The 20,403-nt window shown below is 38.2% G+C and overlaps 1 protein-coding gene across 1 annotated transcript in view; it reads right to left on the reverse strand.

Moving 5' to 3' along the window:
• Positions 1 to 20,403, reverse strand: part of Pard3b (par-3 family cell polarity regulator beta) — a 1,014,040-nt gene that overhangs the window by 314,149 nt on the left and 679,488 nt on the right. The window contains exon 17 of the mRNA XM_027941877.2: positions 163 to 369. Coding sequence (XP_027797678.2) covers positions 163 to 369 — 207 coding nt within the window. The remainder of the gene's footprint in view (positions 1 to 162; positions 370 to 20,403) is intronic.

Raw genomic sequence — 20,403 nt, forward strand, 5'->3', positions numbered from 1 at the left:
GCCAAAGGGCAAAACATATCAGGAAAATGAATTACTTTTAATATCAAAAATATAATTGTAACCCTTAAATCATTTTTCTCTGTAGTTAAATGCACACTCTTGCCTATGATTTGCAGATGATAATGAGATGCAAAAACCACTTAAGGGAGCATATTGGCCTACCAGCTTCTAATTCTTCGGGTCCATCATAAGATTTGTCAATGGCAGCTCGGAAGCTCTCGTTGCAGCCACGGCCGCGAACCATGTGTGGCCGGGGCCTGTGAAAGGGGAGTTCGTTTTTCCTGACTTCAGCCACAGCTGTCTGCAGGCTCTCCAAGGAACTGGACTTTTTTAAGCCCAGAGTTGGACCAAAATCTTTGCTTGGAGATTCTGTAAAAGAAAGGGGGAAAAGGTCACCCTTCCCATACTGGGACAGTGTGGTATCATGGAAATACTGTAGTTCCAAGGAAATTTCTGTTTGGGTTTCTTCAAAAAGCAGGGTTAGAGGAGTAGGGGTTGGGTTCCAATTCCAGCTTTGCCACTTTTTTTTTTATGAACTTGAATAAGTGGTTAGACTAGTCTGAGCCACAATTTCTTTTTCTAAAGTGGTGGTTAAGATTTGAGAATACTTACATCTATATTATACATAGAAATTGTTTTGCATGTCTATCAATGCACACATATGTGAATTTGAAAGGCTGTTACTATGCACAGAGATTAAATGCATGGTGGTACATACATACAATATGTGTGTGCACACATACACTGCCAGATACACATACACAATACCTGACCTGAGGAGTGCTTCTCTATTGGTATCCACTCCAGGCACTCTCACACACAGTATATCTTATTATTACCATAGTTATTTTATATGATCATTAAGGAACATATTGTGTCTGCAAATCAAGGAACATTAGCAATTGTAATTTTTGTGATTGAACGCTTTACCTTTCCCTAGTGGCTATCAATGTAATTTAGTCAGTCTGTAAATAAATAAAGCAAAATAAGAAAGGAAACAACTTTTCTGCGTCCATACTATTGTTCCAAATGTATTTCTATTTGGGAACTAGGAAAGGGGCAGTATTTTTATATAATATAAAATTAAAAAACAGAGAAAATAAAACATGACTTAACTTTAATCGTCTGTTTTGGGATATATACTATTGTTCATTTGTATAATTTGTCCCACTCTGCACCTGCTCCCTTCTACTCTATTTCTTGACCTCCCTTCCCACTCCCATCCAGTCTTCCAATTACCAATAACAAGATTAGATGATATAAATATAGCAGCTCAAGGATTACTTTAAGGATGAAAGGAATCCCATCAAGGCTCTCATTTCTATACTCAGAGCTGTTCACCTGGGCCAAAGCTCATGTTCCCCTCCAGTTACGAGGGAGATTATTGTCATCAAGAGGGTACGCTTGCATTTCTAGAAACAAACTACAGTGCAGTTTTCCAATAAATATGGATTGAGCACCTATTATGAATTATGTACATAAAGTGCCTACTTTTGATGCCTAATACATCATAAGGCTCAATAAACAGTACTACCTTTCATTACTATCATCACTATTTTTGCTTCTACTACCAATACTAACATGAACACAACTATTAGTTGCCTAACATTGCATTAGGTAACACAGGAATACAAAAGAGGTACAGCAAAGGTCTAATGCATATATATATATATATATATATATATATATATATATATATATATATCCATGCAAAGTCAAATACAATACACACTCTTATATCTGTAGTCAAAATAATGACAATAATGCTGATAACTAACAAGGCATGGACTCCTTAGTATGTGCCAAGCCCTAGATGAGTGCTTCACTTATATTAAATTTCGATAATTCTTACAGTTTTGCTACTGGCAAAACTGTCAGCATTTTACAGATGAGAAAACTGAAATAACTTCCTCAAGCAACACTTAATAAGCATCCCAACTGGGAACTGACCAAAGGCAGCCAAACTCCTGCTGTTCTGTTAGGTATCAAGTGCCTCACTTCCTAAAGGTGGGTTCGGTCTCTGCTCTCTACCTGATTATGGTGAAACTACTTAAATTGGACTACATTTTCTTCACTTCTAAAATGAGAATGATAGCCTAGATTATCTCTGGAGCCTAGTCAAGCAGGCAAACTACAAAAATTGGATACTGCTTTATGGTTATGTCATGAACTTCCAGGAGGCAACTTCACACTTTGAATAATATACACAGTGACGATGAACACTACATTTTAGAGGTGACACTGCGTATTCGATAAGTGACAGAAATGAGACCAAGCAAAGAAAACAAAAACCTAAGAAATTTTGGGGACATCTTTCAGGTGTTACTTGCAGCACAAATATTAAGGAAATGTTGCTCTTAAATCCAGAAAGAGCTATGTTTCTCGTATTCACAGGAAAGAGGGTGAATTGAAGAAGCAGAAAGTGAATAAGATCATTTCTGACAAGAAAATACAGGGCAACATCGGAGTTTGGAGGTACTGAGATAACAAAAAAAGCACTGGCATTAACGAAAAATATTTTCTACCATCACCCCTAGGGGTGTCTGACATGAAGTTTGGCTAAAACATGAAGAGAAAAACTGAGAAAGCTGGGATCCTCTGTCAACAATAGTAACCATCTTTTATTTATTAATTGCCATTCAGAAGATTATATTGAGTCCAAACTATGAGCATTCACGTCAACCTTTAGTGGTAAATTCCAGGGAACTTGAAAGTGAATAAATCATCCAAGATTCAAGGCATATTGTCTGAAAGGAACTAACCTAAAGCTCAGCAAGAAGTCACGTCTGAGAAGGAGCAAATACAGTGAATCACTCTAAGCAAACCGAGCATTACGGAATCATGGATTTTGAAGGATTAATAGAGCTGGTGATTAATTCACTTTATTTAAGTAGTAGTTCCAAATGAGAAGCACCCTAACTGAAGTTGGGCGACATTACAACCCAGTGCTATTGGAGGTAATACCTAGTAAATTTAAAAGCAAAAAGACAGATTGAGTCCAAGGTTGAACTCAGGGATTTTTCTGGCCTGGAAAAAAAATTTGATTTATTCCTATGGAGCCAGGAAGTAGTTGTGGAAGAGAGATTGACATTGGAAAGAAGAACCCCAACCAGGAAGATCCTTATAAGGACTTATAGGTACAATGAACACATTTAATTATCTCCAAGTGAAAGGGTACTGTGACATGAACCTTCACCAGGGTCCCACATGTCCTTATATGTTGGAGGGCTTTGACCGTAGGTCAAAGATACCAGCTGTGGGAAGGATTATTATGTCTATTGCTCAGCATCAGTGTTAAATTAAAAAAAATATTTGGAATAAAAGTTCCTTATTATGAAAAAATTTTGTGCAGTACAATAATAGCTCCAGTGGGAAGCTACTGTCCAGATGGAGAGGTACTGCTACCAAACAGACTTTTAAAGCATGGAGAAACTGCTGTCCATTCAATCCCTCTTTCCTACTCCTACTCTCATCAATTTCAGTTTAGGTTGACAATACATTGGAAAATTTACAGGTTTTTGTAATGAAAAGATTCATTTTCTATTTCTAGCCTCCCTATTTACACAAATCATAGTTTTTCAAGCTCCCTCTAAAAGTAGAGATCTCCTTCAAGGAATACTATTAAGTGAGTCATTTTTCAAATTCAAAACCTCAGCCACTTAATCTCATGGAAGTCACCCCAAAATATGACTCCACATTTTCATCTGTAGTTGATGCAATATTGAAAATGGTTGACATGTTATTTGTCACAGGATGGACCTTGTCCAAATTCAAGCATTTGCTTGTCCCATTCTGAGTGCTGACAAAAGCAATCTGCATATGACTATTAAATGACTTCCAGGCCAGCTCAGGTTAGTTGCAAATGCCAAGGAATAAGAAAATTTTTATTTTAAACTAGGACTTCTATAGCCAGTGTTCATGTTCTATAAGATCTAGAAAAACTTACTCTTCCCTCAGAAACATTAACTCGACGTACATGAATTTCATAAAACAAATGATGTGATTATCAAGGGTGCTAAAAGAAGGATCTGTTCTGATAAAAATTATTCTCAAAATGGCATAATGAAAATGCCCTTAATGTCACATGCCACATTTCCCCTTAATATTAAGGCCTCATAAGGAAATATTGTGGAACTATATATTTTTAAAGATGTTAGAGCTCTTTTAAAGATTCCATCTGTTCCCAAATGAAGGACTGGACTGACTTGGTCCCTGAGGCTTTCCCCATAGTGTGGAAGGCAATGTCAAGGTCAAGTCTGACATTTCAGAACTAACAATACTCAGACACCCACCACTTGTCTCCTTCCAGAAAAATAAAGTGTCATGAAAAGAACAAACACATGAAAACACACACACACACACACACACACACAGCAAAAATAAATTTGAAGGAGATGTGCCTCCATTTTTCCTGTAGGCATGAAACAGGTGTGAAGAGGTCCAGTGGGGAGCTACTGTCCAGGTGGAGAGGTGCTGCTACCAAACAGACTTTTAAAACACGGAGAAACTGCTGTCCCAGCCTTTAGCAGAAAGCCCCATTTCAACATGCCAGGCAACAGGCAGTGCTTCCTGGAGGACGTTTGGATGTCAGCCTCTACCTTGGATTCCTGTACCCGTCTTCCATTTGAGAGCTGCCACTGGTTTCCTACAAGCAGGTGAGCAGGGTAACAGAAAATAGAACTGTTCGGAGGCTGGTGGCTAACAGTGAAGGAGAGGCTGTAGAATTCCAAACACTCCTCTGCAATTACCTCTTGAGTTACTAACCTTCTGTGCCTTAGTTTCCCTATCTGTAAAATGAGGGCGAGACAAGCCAGAATGCCTGGACCCTACTGAGTTCTCATTAAGTACTGGTGATCATTATTGTCACTGTTACTTTTGTGCCACCTCTAAACATCTGAATAAATGAACTCCTGATGAAACTGATTGGGTTCAATTCATCACTGCAGTCCATGCCTTCCACAAGCAGCTGAAAGGACTTTATAATGCAATGTTATCCTTCCTTCTTATTCAGAAATTAAACTGATCATTTTTAAAACAACTCCTTATATATATTTTTTTCCTTCTGAAATAAGGTATATATATTCATCCGTTCATCACACATAGAGGCTATTCTTGGTAAGATTAATAGTGGAGTCTCCGTTGCCCTTCCCCTTAGGCTATAATCATTTAATTAGTCTGAGATTTCATTGGCAATGTTTGAACTTACCACTCTACCATTAAAATCTTGCAATAAAAGAATGCCTTAATCCAGAAGACCAGTAATTGGATCTTCCATTATTGATGAAATTACTTCCAATACATCCTTATTAAAAAAATAAGGAATTCTTTTGGAGAAGATATTCACTTTCAGATATGTGGCAACTTTTTTTCCCCCCAGTTAGAGCTTGATAATTAACAAATATAATTCTCTCTCTCTTTCTCTTCCTCTCTGTATATGTGTATATATGTCTGTAGGTTAACAATAAATAACGTATTAATTTGCACATTTCAATAATACTAATGGCCCTCAAGGTGCTTAGGGAAAATTAGAGTCCCTTCTTCTAAAATAAAGGGATTGTGCTCAGCAGTAAATTAGGGATCAAAATGATTGTAATGATATCCAGGGGTCACAGTATGAAACCTGAGAAGGCCAGGCATTTGTCAAGATAACCTGCTTTCATTACCAGTTGGGCCTTGCCTTATTATGAGCAATGAACTTGGACAAACACAATAGAAGTGCTTTACTTGCTTCATGGGGAGTTGTGATGTGAAATTAATAGCTTTAAAACTCTTTGAATGAAAAATTACTATAAATTTCAAGTAGGAAGTCACAACGCCATTTTATTCTCCAACATATTCCACTTTGTCTTTTCATTTTAGATCATACTTACTGAAAATTTTGTATATTTGATTTTTTTTTAGTAGATTCCCTAGAGGCAAAACATCTTATGTGCTTTAATAGATATCATTGCAGATCCATTAGCCTTGAATAAAATTCCCCATAATATCCAAATGTATAATTTCCCAAATTATGTTATCTGTGCTAACTGTGTCCATAATGGGCCTAATTACCTTCTTGCCTATCTCAGTATTCCAAATATTGATCATCATTCCAAGCTTATCACAGTGCCCTGTTTCCTAGTCATTACCATAGGGCATAATGCAATCTGGCTTTACATTATCTGCTGTCATTTGGGTCTCAGTTCTTCTACTGGCAATTTCCAAGTTCTCTAAGAGCAGATTTTTTTTTTTCTTTTAAGTCTCATAAATCCCAGAGTCTTTTATCATTTCCTGAAATTCATGTCAAAATGTTCAATAATGAACTTCTCATTAAGATTCATACATTTGCATAATCTCCCCTACTCTGTCTCCAAACACTGTCTATTTTAAAGTGAAAATATCCAGAGAAAATATGGGAAGATTATGTGAGCAAATAAATTCTTTGATTATGAGTATGGGCATGACCCTCCAAGTGTCTTCAAATGTTTGCCAAGGATTGATCACACTTTAATTTTCTTTACTAAAAATTCTTCTTTTATAAGTGAAAGTCAAAAATCTTAGGCCATGTTTAGGTTTCTTTCCTGGACTCAAATTATGTCCAATAAATGTAATGAAGAGTGAATTTATTAAGCCAAAATTTTTTTTATGATAATAAGAAAAATATTCCCCTTTTCTTCTCTATTTTACAGATAAGAAAATTGATTATGTGGTTACACTTAGGGGGATAAATAGATGAAATATATATAACAATGTCTATTAAAACAGATGAAAAACTCAAGGCAATCCCATTCCTAATAGACTGGTTTGCTTTAATCTCATTTTCATTTTTTTTTTCTGTGTTAGAAAAACTCTACTGAAATTAAAACAAACAAAGAAGTTAGATTTGCATTCAAAATAATAACAGACTGAAGTATTAGGTAAACAGCATTGGTTCCTAGAAGGGAAATGTGGCGACTTCAAAGAAAACCCTGCTTTATCATTAAAGTAGTGGGGGAAAAGACTCATTTGAAGGTAGAATAAACGGACTATGGTGGCAAATTTCCCTACCTGTGAGATAAGATCTATAGATGTTCCTTACCTGGAGAAACACACTGCACAGCCTCTTTCCTTCCTCATTGCCCTCATAGAGCTGCCTGTTCCTTGATAATATAACCCTGAGGCTCTTCTGCATCCCATTTAATCATTTCGACTCTGCCTATAATTACTCACTCATCTTCTCTACACCTCGCCTTTTTTTTTAATACGAGTCATTCCTTTCACTTAACTTCTCTTTGTATATTACCTTTTCTGCCATTTCCACCTTATGTGCACATTAAATAGTCTTAGTTTTGTCCGCTGACAAGAACACCTTCATTTGTCTTCCGGCTCCTTCAGGAATAGCTTGGTAACAAGCTTTCCCTCTCAATACAGGCTGCTCCACGGATTTTTTTTCCCTTTTATCCTTTGTATGTTTTGCTTCAACAGCTTATCTTTCTTTTGCTTTCGATTTCTGGATGATTTATGTCTTTATGTGGGTTGTATACTACAGTGCTCTCAACTTACAATAAAGAATCCTAATACATTTCTTTAAATACATTAGCATAACTAAAAGGTCAAAGTGTGATTGATATCCTGGAAGGTACCCACAGGAAGATATTTTTACATGTATAGAATGGGCACATATATTTTTTAGGGTCAAACATGATTTTTCTACTTTTTGAATATTTCTCTACCTTTTATACCTGATTATACTTGGAAAAAAGTCCTCAAATTCTCAATTACTGAGTTCTTCCTATAACTGACAGAAAGTGACTTTTTATTTTGTCTTTTATTAGTGTGAATCACAATTTCTTCATAGGCATACTTTAAGTGAGGCTTCTATTTAATGTTAAGATCTTAAGCACCAATCAAGTCAGCAACCAGTGTTTCCTGAGAATTTTTTTGGCTCAAGAAGTGGGTGTCCCTAAGAGGAATGGAAGAAGTGTAATAGTAACTAGCATTGCTTGTTGCATTATAGTGTATTGTGTTCTTATAAAAAAAGGTCACATCATATACAATTTATCTGACCCATATTAAACTGCATGTTCATAATGAGAGAGAACTAGAAAGAAGGGAGAAAGGGCAGGATGACATAACTAATGAGAATATACCCTAGAGTGAGCATCCATCGAGGAGAATTTAGTTCTAGAGTATGGGGAGCCAAACTAGCGGTGTTTGAGTGTGGGGACAACATGCTGAGGTCCTAGGGCACCTAAAGTCCCTCCTTTGAAAGGACCTATTCCCAGGGCACTTCCACACTGGGCCTGTGGCAGGAAGAGTGGTCCTGGTGATCTCTGAAATGCCTTCAGGGTTATTCTTCCACTGTCTTGGAGACCTGCTCCTGGCATCTGTTGAGATGGCTGAGCCATACCAATGTCCTTACCAAACATTCGCTTGACCACACCCTTCTCATTTCTCCTTACATTTAAGGCAACTAGGAAAAGCCAGGCTGCACCTTCAACGCTGTTTGTAAATAACTTCAGCTAAATAGCCAAGTTTATCATTTACAAGTTCTCTCCCACAAAATAGAACACAGAAATAATTCAGCCACATTCTTTGCCACTTTACATCAAGAATGTCCCTTTCTCTAGTTTCCAATAACATGTTCCTCATTTCCTTCTGAGAGCTCATCAAAGTGGCCCTTTGTAGCTCATATTTCCTCTAACGTTCTGTTCAGGATTCCTTGGGTATTCTCTAGGATGAATGAGGCTGTCTTTACAGCTGCCCTCCTTTCTTCCTGAGTACTCACCACAATCACCTAAAAAGGTCCATCCACAGCAGTGTAGGGCTCTTTCTAGCATTTACCTCAAAGCTCTTCCTACCTTTATTCCTTACCAAGTTCCAAAGCTGCTTCCAAATCAGGGAGCAACAGAAAACCAAATACAGTATGGTATTTTGAGAAATTCAGAAGCAATATATAGATATAGGATAAATTAAAGAGAGACTACTATATTTTATGGCAATGAACTCATCTCCTCCTAATATACATTATGTATTTTAGGCTTCTTCCTTTTTACAATTTCAACTTCAGGCTTTTGTGAAATAATTTCTTCAAAAACAGTTTTAGCGTGGTTAGTCCTCTCTCCTCGCAATGAACGACAGGCCTGTTCTCCCCAGTTCTTTCTCTGACAGTAGGGAAAGGTTGCAGAAACATGTCCCAGTCCACCAGGGAGGCATGAAGTGCTCATGGCTTGTGTCCTGGAGTGGATAGGACAGGTGGTACTGCCTGTCACCCAAGCCTTCCCCTTGAAGTGGCTTACATAGTTGAAACTGCCATGGCCAGACCCCTTACTGTCTCCTCTTAAGCATACTTTACCATATTTTGTTACACATAATGATTAATGGGCAGTAAAACTAATAACATGGGGACACACAAAATAAATGAGGTGGCAAATATGAAAAGGAAGTCCCACTTAATGTTGTTGTGAAATCTGACAACATGCCGGAGTTTCCCTATAACTCAGCTTAAGGAGTCCTTGTCCGCGGGAAACAAGGTTACAAGAAGGTGATATTTCCATTAATAACCTCCCCTTGGGGAAGTCCCAGTTCAGCCTTGTACTGAAACTCTTGCTGGATTTCAGGGGAGGATCAGGGTACATGTAAATACTGCTTTTCTCTACCTTGGGGGAAGCTCTGAGAGAAATAGGAAGAGCATCACAACTCACGAGCTAGCCTAAACTGTCCCTTTTATCTCCCCCTGGTGTTGACATCCATCTTTTTTTTTTCCTACCCAGCCTCCTCTACTCTTTTTGGAAGGAGCATCCTGATTTTCTTTGGGGTGCTATGCCTCCCTCTCATCCCATGCGCCTGTGACTAGTGGATTTCATGACCCTATTTGGTCCAGGGATAGGACGGTGCTAACTAGAACAAACTCTAGTAGTGCTACCAGGAAGAAGCCATCCTCTTTATTGCTGGGGTTACTGGGAGGATAAACCTGGAGTTGGTGGTAGCCATCTTGCACTTCCCTAAGAATGAAGTCCAGAGGGAATCCGAACCTAAAGAGTATCCGCATTGAGACCAGGTCCAGCCATGTCTCTGTGAAGGTGATCCTCTGAACGTTTTAGTTGCACAAGTCAACAAATTATCCTCTTTGCAAAAGCCAGTTTGAAATTGATTTCTTTTCAGTTGTGGTCTAAAAGGTCTTGAGTTAATACCTATTGTCCAAACTCTCATTCACATAATGATCCATATTATCACCACTTGCTTCTACTTAGGTCTGACAGGCACTCAGGGAGCAGGGAACATAGTTGGTGAAGGGATGGTGAGTACAGAGCTGACATCACCCGTAAAAAGTGCATCTGACCCTCTCTATGCACAGGCATGTTCTATTCTGGTCTATGCCTCGTGAGGTTTATGACTGACAGATTCCACAACATTGAGAATGGTTTTATTAAATTGATCTGTTTGGCCTGACCCCTGACCTCTTTGTGAAGAGAGAGGACCATTCTCTACATCATTAGAAGCATCTACAGACATACGACTAATTGTTAGACAATTCAGAAAAATAGAACGGCTTCTGAAATGTAAGTAAAATCATTTCTTGCTATGGTTGACCAGGGGTTCAGACTACCTATCTACAATTACACTGACTAAATACATTGTTCTGGATTTTGGAGATATAAAAGCAAACCTGACATCACTTTGAAGGCCCACTGCTCCCATAATAATCCCCTGGCTGCTCTACAGACACCTCACACTGTGAGGGGAGACACTTGCCTCACAGAGAGGGGCGTCTGTTTCTAGAGAATGGTTTGCTTTGTGTTAGCATGTTTGTTGCAGGCTTCTCTTTCAGAGAAACTTGTGCACCAACTGTGAATTAGCTTTTCTACAAATCAATTCTAAGGAAGAGATGAACTAAATGTAGTCTGGAGTGTTTAACAACAAAGATTTGGGGCTGGGGTTGTGGCTTAGTGGTAGAGTGCCTGTCTAGTGCATGTGAGGCACTGGGTTTGATCCTCAGCACCACATAAAAAAAAAACAAACAAACATATAATATAAAGTTATTGTGTCTATCTACAACTAAAAATATTTATTTTTAAAAGATTTCGACACAGGACACTTCTTTAGTGTGGAACTGGAATTGAAAGACTTAGGGTCCTGGTTAATTATTTACCTTCTGTGGGCTTCAGTTTCTTGATCAGAAAAGCAGAATAATGAAAAAAAATGATGATGATAAAAATAGCAGCAGCCATTCAACTTAGGCACATTAATAGGATAAAAGGCGGCATTTTCCTCCACATATATCATAGACACTGTGCTAACTGATCAAAAAAGAAAGGGTGTGTCTTTGTGAACTCCTGCTCTCAAGGAACAAATGATCTATATGAGAATCAAAGTGCAGAACTCAAGAGGACTCCCAAATCAAGGTGGGAAGCATCAACATATGTGCTGGGAATCAAAGGGATAAAAGTCTGGGCTGGACACCTGCAAAACAGGCAGCATCAGACAGAGATGCCCTGGGGTCAGAGTGCAAGACAGTGAGAGCAGGGGCCTGCTGTGGGGCAACAGCCCACCAATTTGCCCACTGAAGAGTATTCTCAGGGGATGGGGAGCTGGGGATGGGGTATAGAAATGGGTTATGCAGGGTAGATGGGACTAGACCAAGAAGGCCCTTATGGACAGATGGCTAGGTTTGTGTGGATCCTACTGACAACAAAAAGATTCAAGTCTGTGACCTTGGGTTCAAACACATTGACAAAATACACTGTTTAGGACTGGAACAATGAACCAGGTAAGGGATTTCCAACCCTATCATATATTAAGTAGAATTCACCTGAGTGTGTATTACCTAAGGACCCCAAATTAGGAGGGACATTTTATTCTTGTTCAACGACAACATCTAGTTTTTATTTGGAATTTTTTATGTGACAGGCTCTGCACATTCTCACAGCAGCCCCAAGTGGTTCCATGATCCCCTTTTATAAACGTCAGTCTCCCAAAACAGAAGCCCCATTTCCACCCCCTACACTGAAGAGCCCTACTTTACCCTTCATAATTACTTATGATAAAGATATAAAAACACAGGATTTTCTAAAAATCATTTATATCAGAAAAAGAAGGGAACATTCCATTCACTGCTAATACTACCGCCCCCCCCCCCCAAAAAAAAAAGCTGTTTCTGTTATTTTAAAATCAACTTTAGAGCAAACAATGTGCTGTATCTTTATATTCCTTCCCTTGTTCTGGGTAAGAGTTTAGGAAGGAGCTTGTGATGCATCATTAAATAGTTTTTTTTTTTCCATCATCTGATGACTGAGTTATTGGCACTGGAGATAGCCATGGGGGAAAAAAATAAATGTTTATGATGATTTAAAAGACCAATTATAAGCCTCTGCCTTAGTCCTTACTCAGCATCCTGCACGGCATGTAAAAATGGTAATGAAAAAACATACTACATTTGAAATGTTAGCTGAGGAGAATGTCAGTTTTCAGTTACACTTAAAGAATAAAAAACATTAGGATACCATTAACGGTTTCAGAGTAATGGAGGCAAAGCAGGATTGTTTTCTATTATTATTATTACTGCCATTAATGGGTCAGAGCCTTCCAAGGGAGTAAAACTGGGGACAATCCAGACACTTTCAATAGAGCATTAACTCTTTCAGGTCAAAAGGGGCCCATTTAGTGGACTGCAGCCATCATCTAATAAATGATACCCTTGTGGCCTCAAAGGATTTATCTCCTGTCTAAAGAGTCTTGCTTACGCATTTCTATTTTCTGTATTCCATCCCAACAAATATTCTGGTAAGAGAAAAAGGTTAATTTGCAGATAATTATTTAGGGAAGGAGGGAATATTTTTTAAAGCAGGAAAACAAAAACAACCCGTCACAATGCATCAGTCACTGCGTGCAAATCTGGAAGAGGATAATGAGCCTCATGAAGTAACTGAATTAAGCTGAAAAATTGGAGGTCTAAGATGGTACGATTTTCTTTCAAGGGAAGTAGTTGGTGAAATAATTTTTTTTCCTTTGTTCGCTTTGTATGTGACTAAGAACAGCTAATCCTGTCTCTTTTCAAAAGTTAATGTCAGCTACTAGAATAATCTGCTTTCTTGATTTAATTGCATAGTTTAACCTCTGACATAACCTTTTAATTCACACCATGACAGCCAACCTTACGGAAAGTTTTTCTAGAAATCTGAGTAACTTCCCCAAGGTAAGGACTGCTTTCCCTCTTGTGCGTGCAGAGGGGAACATTCTGTCCAAGATCATCAAACACAACAGCTGCTGTGGGTGGAAAGGAGGCTGCCTGACTGCAGGGAAAAGTGGAATTTATTAGAACGTTAGGTTTAAAGTCTCATGCACAACAATGTGAATGTATTTACTCTGCTGAAATGTACACTTAAAAAGTAGCTAAGGTGCTAGATTTTCTGTTGTGTGTATTTTTACTACAATTATCATTATTTTTTAATGTTGAATGCATGGTTACTAAAGAGGGTATGATATAGAATATCCATCAGATGATGGTTTAGGTAATAACAATGTTCAGCTCCATTTTTATTCAAACAAGTCTGTAGAAAAAGAAAACACTGTAAACATTTTGCTGTTGTTTAGTGAATTGAATTGGATTGAGGAAACTGAATTAATAAGAATATGTGGTTTCTTAAAATGCTAAAGAAAAGTGTCTGGCTGTAGCAGGTAAGAATTCTCACATTCTGAAGACCTTGGTTTTTATATGGAGACCAAATAGTGATTGGAGCAGTGTGGGACCTAACTCTAGTAGAGTTCAGGCAATTTTCTTTTAAACTAAAAGATGGTAAAATTCTGATGTTTTATCCCTGATTTTTTCCTCAAATTATTAAGAAAGTTTCTTCTATTTCGGTAATTTAAGAAACATGATTTGGAGAAACAATTTGACAGCAAGAAATTTAAATATGTTTTGCTTTTCTTATTTAAGCCACTGAAATACATGAAAAGGAGACAAATATTAAGGGCCAACTTGAAAGAATCACTTGAATTAATAGGAACATCTGGCTTCTTAAAATTCTAGGGCAGAGCTTCTGGCCATAGGTAGGGTAAGGGTTTGAGTAGTTTATCATCAAGAATGAAAATGGGGGGTGGGGATATAGTTCAGAGGTAGAATACTTGCCTAGCATCCTAGCATGTGTGAGACGCTGGATTCAATCCACAATATTGTTTAAAACAAATAAAAATAAAAAAAAAAAAAACAAAGAGATCTGGAAGGTTAAAATAACCAACCTAGTTCAAACAGATATCATTTTGGATTATTTTCCTCCAGAAAGAAATATAAAGTGTAGATGGAGAGGGGAAGCGTTCTCATTCAGTATTTCTTCTTTGTTGTAGATGTTTATATGTAAATTATTTCAATATGAGTTTTTTCCTTTCTAGCTTGGATTTTTCTCCTACAGTGAAATGATAATTCTTTGCTTATATAACTTCACTAATGCAGTATTAGAGTTGTGCTGCATGATCAAATAAAAAGAGGTCTAGGGGTTGAGAAAAGAAAATTTGTTTAAACAAATATCCTTGATAATTAGAAATCTGTTGGGAAATTTTCTATGTAGTGTACCAAAGCCACTGGTGTGCATAAGCTACAACTATGAAGCCACACAGGGGAATTAGTTTCCTTTTGTCCTCACTTCAAATAGAAGGCATTGTTACCTACTCATGCATTTCAGGGACAACTAATATTTTTAATTCTTTAATTAAAAATTATATTCTATAATTTTCTTATTTTTTATTTTATAGAAAAATAAGCCATTTAAGTACAAACAAAATGGCCAGGAGGTTCATCATTGGGCCATATGAAGATGAAATGGTTTTGACTTTCTGGTTAAGATAAAGACAGTTGCCTGTGCTCAGAAGGCAGATTATGATGTCTTGGAAAATTTAAGCATTACATTCCAGAGAAAGTCTCTTAGATCTTGTACCAATAGTCTTTGATATAAAGCATATACTTTCCTAGCTTAGGGGAAAAAAAGTGAATTTCTTGGTTTATTATAATTCTAGTATATTAAGGGTGTTCCTGGAACCTTGGGACATGAAGATCAGAGAATGTATATGCAGTATTCTCCTGAGTTGACCTCTGGATCCACTCTGCTCTTTGGTTATACTCTGTTCTTCACTTTCCAAATAGTATTCAGTACCTCTGTTGCTAAAGCAGATGTTTATTTAGCACCATCAACCAGATGCTTTTGTCTTCAGGCCTGCCCGCCTTTCCTGCACCTGTCTGAGATTCCATCATAGAATCCTACACCCTCCAAAATGTTTACAGCTTTGCTTTGCTGACTTTGCCCCTCCCCAGCAGTCCAGCAGCCACTCCAATTTAAGAAGCCCTAAATACTGTTGCCAGCGGTGACATAAGAGCATCGAGATTGGTGGAGCTCAACTAATAAAAAGGCTTTCACAGCAATTCAGCCTTTGCTCATAAGTAAAGTTAAAATTTATGGCTTTTAAAATACTGGATCTGGAAGAGGTCAGGTTAAACGGCTGCTAGTAATAAAAGGAATCAATACACCACAGCATCTTGAAACAGCCAGCAAACTAAATAAACACTTCATCCAAATCCACTTGGCCCTGAATTAAAAGAACATAAAATACTGTATTTATTTGGTTTGCTTCCCATCCATCAAGAGCTTACTTCTTTAGGTCTCAACAAATTCTACCCAAGACAAGTATCAAATGTTTGTGATCCAAGTGGCAATTATAGGACCTGTCAAGGCTCAGAGTAATTAACTAAGTGTTAACTTTATCAGGGAACCACTTGTAGATTACTACAAACACACAAATAAGACACAACAGCCTAGCCAGAGAAGACAACAGACTTTCTGTCAATTATTTATAAAACTGATTTGGGAATTCGATATCCCCTACTTTCCAAAGCCCTCCCCTAGGAGAAAAAAAAGAAAATGGTTTTCAATAGTCCTTTCTTCCATGCTGAATTCTGAAACTCAATCTAGATTTTAGAACAAAATTTAAAACATTTTCAATTCATGAACAAAGGTAAAAGTCTGAGAACCGAGAACTGTGAATTACATTGCAAAGAGAAAAAAATTGGTGAAATATGAAAGAAGAAAGCATCAAATCTATCCCTTTCATATTCTTTTCTCTCACTTAAAATTACCCAAGACACAAAAATGCCATCCACCTTTCTTTGGTAACAATCTATTAATCTGTTAATGTTATTTCTATGTTCCAAATTTCATGCCTGGGGGGAAAGGGGAGGTAATTATATTTTGTCCTAAAGTTACCCCCCCCCCCCCAATGCATTATATAAGAGCTATTTATGTCAGGGAGAGGCAACTGCTCTTCATTCCTTCAGACAGAAGAAATCCTAACACAAAGGAACTCTTTTACCCCTCTCTAATAGCTTATGATTTAAGATTTTAAATGATATTTTTGCTTTCCATGGTTCAGCACAAAGTATGACTCCAGAATGAAAATAAGTGTTCACAATTTATAGATGTTACAGATAACATAGGGATACTGATCTTTTGCATCTTTAGGCTGTGTTTGGACCCCTGCTGGGGATAATCTTGCAGTTTCCAAAACTGGCTTTATGGTCAGAAACACTGGCGAGGTTACTTCCCAGAATGCACTTCTCTTTGGTTTGGTTTGTCTTCTAGACAATGGAAAATATTCATTGTAGGGAAGCAATGTCCCTTCTCCTGAAGTGAAACTGTCTGATTCACTGAAGGCAGTCTCCCTCCTTGGAGGAGACCTGTCCACCATGGAGGGACTCAGAGGAAACTTCTCAGAGTTTCAGACTGTAAAACTGGCCTGAGGCAATTCTAACGTTGGAACTTCACAAACACAAGCAGTGATCTAAGGAGAAAATCTGTTCAAAAAAGAAGACATCCATTTCACTTGCTCTTTGGACACAATGACGTTTTAATAATGCCATTGTGAAATGATGGCAAATGCACACAATTAAGAAGACAGAAACGTGAAAATATGGAAGAATAAAATGAGAGAACCTAGTCATAGATGAAATATATGAATAGAATGGGCCTAGAGTGGGAAACTTAACGTCAGAGGCAGTGAAATGGCAGGAAGACAGGCGGCGAGGTGCTGTTCCAGCCCCCGCAGGGTACAGAGGTTGTGGTGTCCAATTTGGGGGAAATCAGAATGAAATGTTTCAAAAGTAAGCAAATCTGAAAAATGCCCACTGCTGGAAGTGGAAGCAGAAGTTGCACTGGCAGCACTACTACTTATTTTGTCAGTCCACTGGAAAGACATTGTTGAATTTTTGGGGAAAGTTGGTATAATTAAGCAAATTGGGAAATGAATAGCTGTTTTAGAGTTTTCTAGCTCTCTGAAGTTCTGGATCAGAATTCAATTGAAGCTTCATAAGAAAATAAGTGGACAAAATTTTTCTTCCTATAGCAGGAGACTTTTAGAAAAATCAAACTCATTTGCTTACTGTAGAAGAGGTGCAATTTAGTCTTACATGTGCTTGGCCAATGTTTTATTCATTTATCATTAAGTCTCACAAGCTTGCTTCTCCCACAGGAGCCAACTCAAAAGCTTCTCAAACACCAAGTCTCCTATTCCTGTGTATCGTCCCTCATTCTCAGACCCTTAAAAATATTCCCTAGCTTTCTCCTTTCTCAACCTTAAAATCGTCTCTGTGCCCTGGATCACATCCAAGGGACCTTTCTTCCTTTCCACCTATCAGCTGACCTGCTTCTCTATCACCCAGTGTCTGGAAATTCACTCTTCACTGAAATTAGCTGGGTCTTTCCTATTCAGAAGACCCTGTAGGTCCTCTAACTTCTGTCCTTGCTCTTCTTTAAAATGCCAAGTTGGGGGACCTGGAGGTGTTGTCCAGGGACTTTCTCCTTGGTCTCTGAGCTCTCTGCCATCTGGCTTCCAGTTCCAAAGCTTTCCCAGTGCTCCAAGGTCACCAATTGCCTCCTAATTGCCAGAACCAATAAACTTCTCTCGGTTTCTGTGTTGTTTGATCTCTTCACGGCACTGGATACCTCTGCTTAACCCTTTCTCCTTGAAATCCTATCCTCCCTCTGCGTGGGGACATGGTGCTGTCTGGTTCTTCTCAAAATGTGTCTATTGCTTCTCAGGCTCCTTTACCAGTGCCTGTGCACCTTCTCCAGGGTTTAACCCCCAACTCACTACTCTTTGTTCACATTCTCCCCTGGGCATCTGTTTCCAGGATTTCTGATCAGCTGATCAGATTTCTCCTTTAGTGCTCCCTGTTGATTTGGGGAGAAACTACAAACTCCCAAGGCCTTGACCTATCTTCTCTTACCCATTATCCTTTACTTCTCTTCTTCTCTTTCTCTTCCACACCTATTTCAATTCTTGCCATTTTTTTTTATTGGTTGTTCAAAACATTACACAGCTCATGACATATCATCTTCCATACATTTGATTCAAGTGGGTTATGAACTCCCATTTTTTACCCCAAATACAAGTTGCAGAATCACATCGGTTACACATCCACATTTTTACATAATACCATATTAGTGACTGTTGTATTCTGCTACCTTTCCTATCCCCTACTATCCCCCCTCCCCTTCCCTCTCATCTTCCCTCTCTACCCCATCTGCTGTTGTTTAATTCTCTCCCTTGTTTTTTTTTCCCCTTTCCCCTCACAAACTCTTATATGTAATTTTGTGTAACAATGAGGGTCTCCTTCCATTTCCATAGTTTCCCTTCTCTCTCCCTTTCTCTCCCCCCACTCGTCTCTGTTTAATGTTAATCTTTTCCTCATGCTCTTCTTCCCTGTTCTGATCTTAGTTGCTCTCTTTATATCAAAGAAGACATTTGGCATTTGTTTTTTAAGGATTGGCTAGCTTCACTTAGCATAATCTGCTCTAATGCCATCCATTTCCCTGCAAAATCCATGATTTTGTCATTTTTTAGTGCTGCGTAATACTCCATTGTGTATAAATGCCACAGTTTTTTAATCCATTCATCTATTGAAGGGCATCTGGGTTGATTCCAAAGTCTAGCTATTGTGAATTGTGCTGCCATGATCATTGATGTGGCAGTATCCCTATAGTATGCTCTTTTAAGGTCCTCAGGGAATAGACCGAGAAGGGCGATAGCTGGGTCAAATGGTGGTTCCATTCCCAGCTTTCCTAGGAATCTCCATACTGCTTTCCATATTGGCCGCACCAGTTTGCAGTTCCACCAGCAATGTACAAGTGTACCCTTTTCCCCACATCCTCGCCAGCACTTATTGTTGCTTGACTTCATAATGGCTGCCAATCTTACTGGAGTGAGATGGTATCTTAGGGTGGTTTTGATTTGCATTTCTCTGACTGCTAGAGATGGTGAGCATTTTTTCATGTACTTATTGATAGATTGTATGTCCTCCTCTGAGAAGTGTCTGTTCAGGTCCTTCGCCCATTTGTTGATAGGGTTGTTTGTTATCTTGTTGTTTAATTTTTTGAGTTCTTTGTATATTCTGGATATTAGGGCTCTATCTGAAGTGTGAGGAGTAAAGATTTGTTCCCAGGATGTAGGTTCCCTATTTACCTCTCTTATTGTTTCTCTTGCTGAGAAAAAACTTTTTAGTTTGAGTAAGTCCCATTTGTTGATTCTAGTTATTAACTTTTGTGCTATGGGCGTCCTATTAAGGAATTTGGAGCCCGACCCCACAATGTGTAGATTGAAGCCAACTTTTTCTTCTATCAGGTGCAGAGTCTCTGATTTGATATCTAGGTCCTTGATCCATTTTGAATTTACTTTTGTGCATGGCGAGAGAAAGGGGTTCAGCTTCATTTTGTTGCATATGGATTTCCAGTTTTCCCAGCACCATTTGTTGAAGATGCTATCCTTTCTCCATTGCATGCTTTTAGCGCCTTTATCAAATATAAGAAAGTTGTAATTTTGTGGATTGGTCTCTGTGTCCTCTATTCTGTACCATTGATCCACCTTCCTGTTTTGGTACCAGTACCATGCTGTTTTTGTTACTATTGCTCTGTAGTACAGTTTGAAATCTGGTATCGCTATACCTCCCAATTCACACTTCCTGCTTAGAATTGCTTTTGCTATTCTGGGTCTTTTGTTTTTCCATATGAATTTCATGATAGCTTTATCTATTTCTACCAGAAATGCCGTTGGGATTTTGATTGGCATTGCATTGAACCTGTAGAGAACTTTGGGTAATATCGCCATTTTGATGATGTTGGTTCTGCCTATCCATGAACAGGGTACATTTTTCCATCTTCTAAGATCTTCTTCTATCTCTCTCTTTAGGGTTCTGTAGTTTTCATTGTATAAATCTTTCACCTCTTTTGTTAGGTTGATTCCCAAGTATTTTATTTTTTTTGAGGATATTGTGAATGGGGTGGTTTTCCTCATTTCCATTTCAGAAGTTTTGTTACTGATATACAGGAATGCCTTTGATTTATGCGTGTTGATTTTATATCCTGCCACTTGGCTGAATTCATTTATCAGTTCTAGTAGTTTCTTTGT

The sequence above is a fragment of the Marmota flaviventris genome, chromosome 11 (genome assembly GCF_047511675.1).
Source record: "Marmota flaviventris isolate mMarFla1 chromosome 11, mMarFla1.hap1, whole genome shotgun sequence".
In the NCBI taxonomy this organism is placed as follows: domain Eukaryota; kingdom Metazoa; phylum Chordata; class Mammalia; order Rodentia; family Sciuridae; genus Marmota; species Marmota flaviventris.